At 42.0% G+C, this 3510-nt stretch overlaps 1 protein-coding gene across 1 annotated transcript; it reads right to left on the reverse strand.

The window, feature by feature from the left end:
* Window positions 1-1003: 1003 nt before the first annotated feature.
* Window positions 1004-2887, reverse strand: LOC128739337 (ankyrin repeat domain-containing protein 50-like). Its single transcript, XM_053834816.1, has one exon. The coding sequence runs from the start codon at window positions 2885-2887 to the stop codon at window positions 1004-1006; it is 1884 nt and encodes a 627-aa protein (XP_053690791.1).
* Window positions 2888-3510: the final 623 nt, after the last annotated feature.

Raw genomic sequence — 3510 nt, forward strand, 5'->3', positions numbered from 1 at the left:
ACTGCGGATTTGTTCTTCAGCAAAACCTGGCATCACTGGTGTGCGTACTGTTTGCGAGTTGCGTAACAGCAACTCCGACACGAAGACCTGCGGATCATAGCATGCGCTGTAAAATCCACGGATCAAAGCATGCAGAGAAATCTCCTCCTTAGAATCGTCTTCTTTCTGTGCTAGTCTGCTGGGCCACCAAAACGAGATAAGACGTGAATTGATAGACTCTCTCAAAGTCACACAGTTGGGAAGGTACCGTCAACTCAGACTCTGTTTTTTTATTATAAAATAACAAGTCTATTGAATAGTAACAAAACTTAAGATTATAGAAAAAAGTGTACTGAATAATATGGCAGGTGAAAATTGAGTGCTTGACTGTGATCAGTGCTGAACAATATAATGGATTGCTTAGTGCGAGGTAGCGATTGTCTTCAGCAGCGGAAAAGAGTAAGGTAACCCGGGGCGAGTGGAGCCTAAAAATTGCATAGTTAGGATTTATTAGACTTTCAGTGGTAACACTTTTGAATGGACTATCGAATTAAAAAATGATTGGGTAACATTTTCTAACATTTTTTTACTATATTTCGCGTAGGTGTTACAATTTAATTAATGTAGTGTGACTTATATTTAGTTTAGTACGGATGTTTACTCAGGACTGTTTCATATGATTTTACTTTTTCCGCTTCGGGTAGGAAGAAGTACAGTATATGTACACTTCTGTATAAGACGACGACAGAGTGAGGAAAGAATGAAATGATCATATCACTTAATGAGGAACTTAGTGCAGCAGATAGCTCTCTGTCAATAGTCGGTATTCGGTCTGTCAAAACGTTTTATTTCGTGGGCCGCGGGGTAATGGCACCATTCGCCCTCCACACGCTTGTTTTCACAAGCAGATAAACAATCACCGTTACATGGATGAGTCCATAGCATCGATGGAGTAAATCCAGATTAATTCGCAGCATTGCCGTCCGCTTTTGCTGCCAGCAACTGTTTATTCGTCTCTGCGTGGCTACTCACTGCTGCTAAATGCAGTGATGTGCTCTCTTTTTAATTCGCTGGTACGTTTTGTTTGTAGGTATTCCACAGCGTCTGAATTTCTTCTTCGAAATGCAATCATCAACGCAGTGCTCCCATCTTTATCTCTAGCATCAACGTTCGCTCCTGCTGCAACCAACAGTTTAATGATGTCCGTAGCACCTCTCTTTGATGCTAAATGCAGCATTGCGTCTCCGTCAGCATCCACGGCGTTAATGCTAGTAGTAGTTTTTGTTAGTAGATATTCCACGGCATCCGTATGGCCTTCTTGGGATGAAACCATCAATGCAGTTCTCCCATATTGATCTGTAGCATCGACGTTCGCTCCTGCTGCAACCAACAGTTTAATGATGTCCGTATAACCACCTGCTGATGTCAAATGCAGCATTGTGTATCCGTCAGAATCCACGGCGTTAATGCTAGTAGTAGTTTTTGGTAATAGATATTCCACTGCATCCGTATGGCCTTTTTGGGATGAAATCATCAATGCAGTTCTCCCAAATTCATCTGTAGCATCGACGTTCGCTCCTGCTGCAACCAACAGTTTTATGATGTCCGTATCACCACTCTCTGATGCCAAATGCAGCGTTGTGTCTCCGTCAGAATTCGTGGCGTTAATGCTAGTAGTAGTTTTTGGTAGTAGATATTCCACTGCATCCGTATGGCCTTCTTGGGATGAAATCATCAATGCAGTTCTCCCATATTTATCTGTAGCATCGACGTTCGCTCCTGCTGCAACCAACAGTTTAATGATGTCTGTATCACCTCTCTCTGATGCTAAATGCAGCATTGTGTCTCCGTCAGCATCCACGGCGTTAATGCTAGTAGTAGTTTTTGTTAGTAGATATTCCACGGCATCCGTATGGCCTTCTTGGGATGAAACCATCAATGCAGTTCTCCCATATTGATCTGTAGCATCGACGTTCGCTCCTGCTGCAACCAACAGTCTAATAATGTCCGTATAGCCTCTCTTTGATGCCAAATGCAACATTGTGTCTCCGTAAGAATTCACGGCGTTAATGCTAGTAGTAGTTTTTGTTAGTAGATATTCCACGGCATCCGTATGGCCTTCTTGGGATGAAACCATCAATGCAGTTCTCCCATATTGATCTGTAGCATCGACGTTCGCTCCTGCTGCAACCAACAGTCTAATAATGTCCGTATAGCCTCTCTTTGATGCCAAATGCAACATTGTGTCTCGGTAAGAATTCACGGCGTTAATGCTAGTAGTAGTTTTTGTTAGTAGATATTCCACGGCATCCGTATGGCCTTCTTGGGATGAAACCATCAATGCAGTTCTCCCATATTGATCTGTAGCATCGACGTTCGCTCCTGCTGCAACCAACAGTCTAATAATGTCCGTATAGCCTCTCTTTGATGCCAAATGCAACATTGTGTCTCGGTAAGAATTCACGGCGTTAATGCTAGTAGTAGTTTTTGTTAGTAGATATTCCACGGCATCCGTATGGCCTTCTTGGGATGAAACCATCAATGCAGTTCTCCCATATTGATCTGTAGCATCGACGTTCGCTCCTGCTGCAACCAACAGTCTAATAATGTCCGTATAGCCTCTCTTTGATGCCAAATGCAACATTGTGTCTCCGTAAGAATTCACGGCGTTAATGCTAGTAGTAGTTTTTGTTAGTAGATATTCCACGGCATCCGTATGGCCTTCTTGGGATGAAACCATCAATGCAGTTCTCCCATATTGATCTGTAGCATCGACATTCGCTCCTGCTTCAACCAACTGTTTTATAACGTCTCTGTGGCCACTTTCTGCCGCAAAATGCAGTTCTGTGTCCCCAAACTTAGTCTTACCATTAACATTTGCTCCAGCTTTAATGAAATGATCGACCATTTTGGTATGACCTTCCATCGTAGCAATGCGTAAAGCTGGTACAAAAAGGGCAAATGGCTTGCCGTAGATATAAAACTGGTTGACATCCCAAAATTCGATTGTTTGCTCTAAATGTTCTACCAAATGGAGATAGTTCATTTTTACGGAAGCACAAAACAGAAATTCACGCCTACGCTGTGACATATCTTCCAAACCTAGACTCAAATCAGAGCTATCTGTACCGGCCAAAAAAATATATGAATTAACTATTCCAAGCATAAGATGCCATGCAATATTATCGTGGTCTACATTATTTATAAAAAGAACAATAGCCCTACAAATACGAAGTAAAGATTCCGTTTTGGTTATTTCTTTGGCAGCTTTCTGCTGTAAAAATCGACAAATTTGTACTCTCCCATTAAGCACAAACTCCTGCATCATGCCGTATAGCTCTGGTTCATTAAGTTCACTTTTCTTAGCCTTTGTCCAAAAACAGCTAACGAGAAAGAATTCAGCAAAGGTTTGATGAACAAATATGGGCTTGTTGTTTTCAATTCGATACACAATTCCGGTCTTTTCGCCAGATTCAACTACCTTTTGCAGCAGTTCCTTGCCACGTGAGAACTCTCCCGATGTGAGAAATT

Source organism: Sabethes cyaneus, chromosome 3 (genome assembly GCF_943734655.1).
Source record: "Sabethes cyaneus chromosome 3, idSabCyanKW18_F2, whole genome shotgun sequence".
Lineage (NCBI taxonomy): Eukaryota > Metazoa > Arthropoda > Insecta > Diptera > Culicidae > Sabethes > Sabethes cyaneus.

Excerpts from the sequence above, each read along its gene's own strand:
- LOC128739337 (XM_053834816.1), bottom strand. The coding sequence starts at position 2,887 with ATGGTCGATCATTTCATTAAAGCTGGAGCAAATGTTAATGGTAAGACT.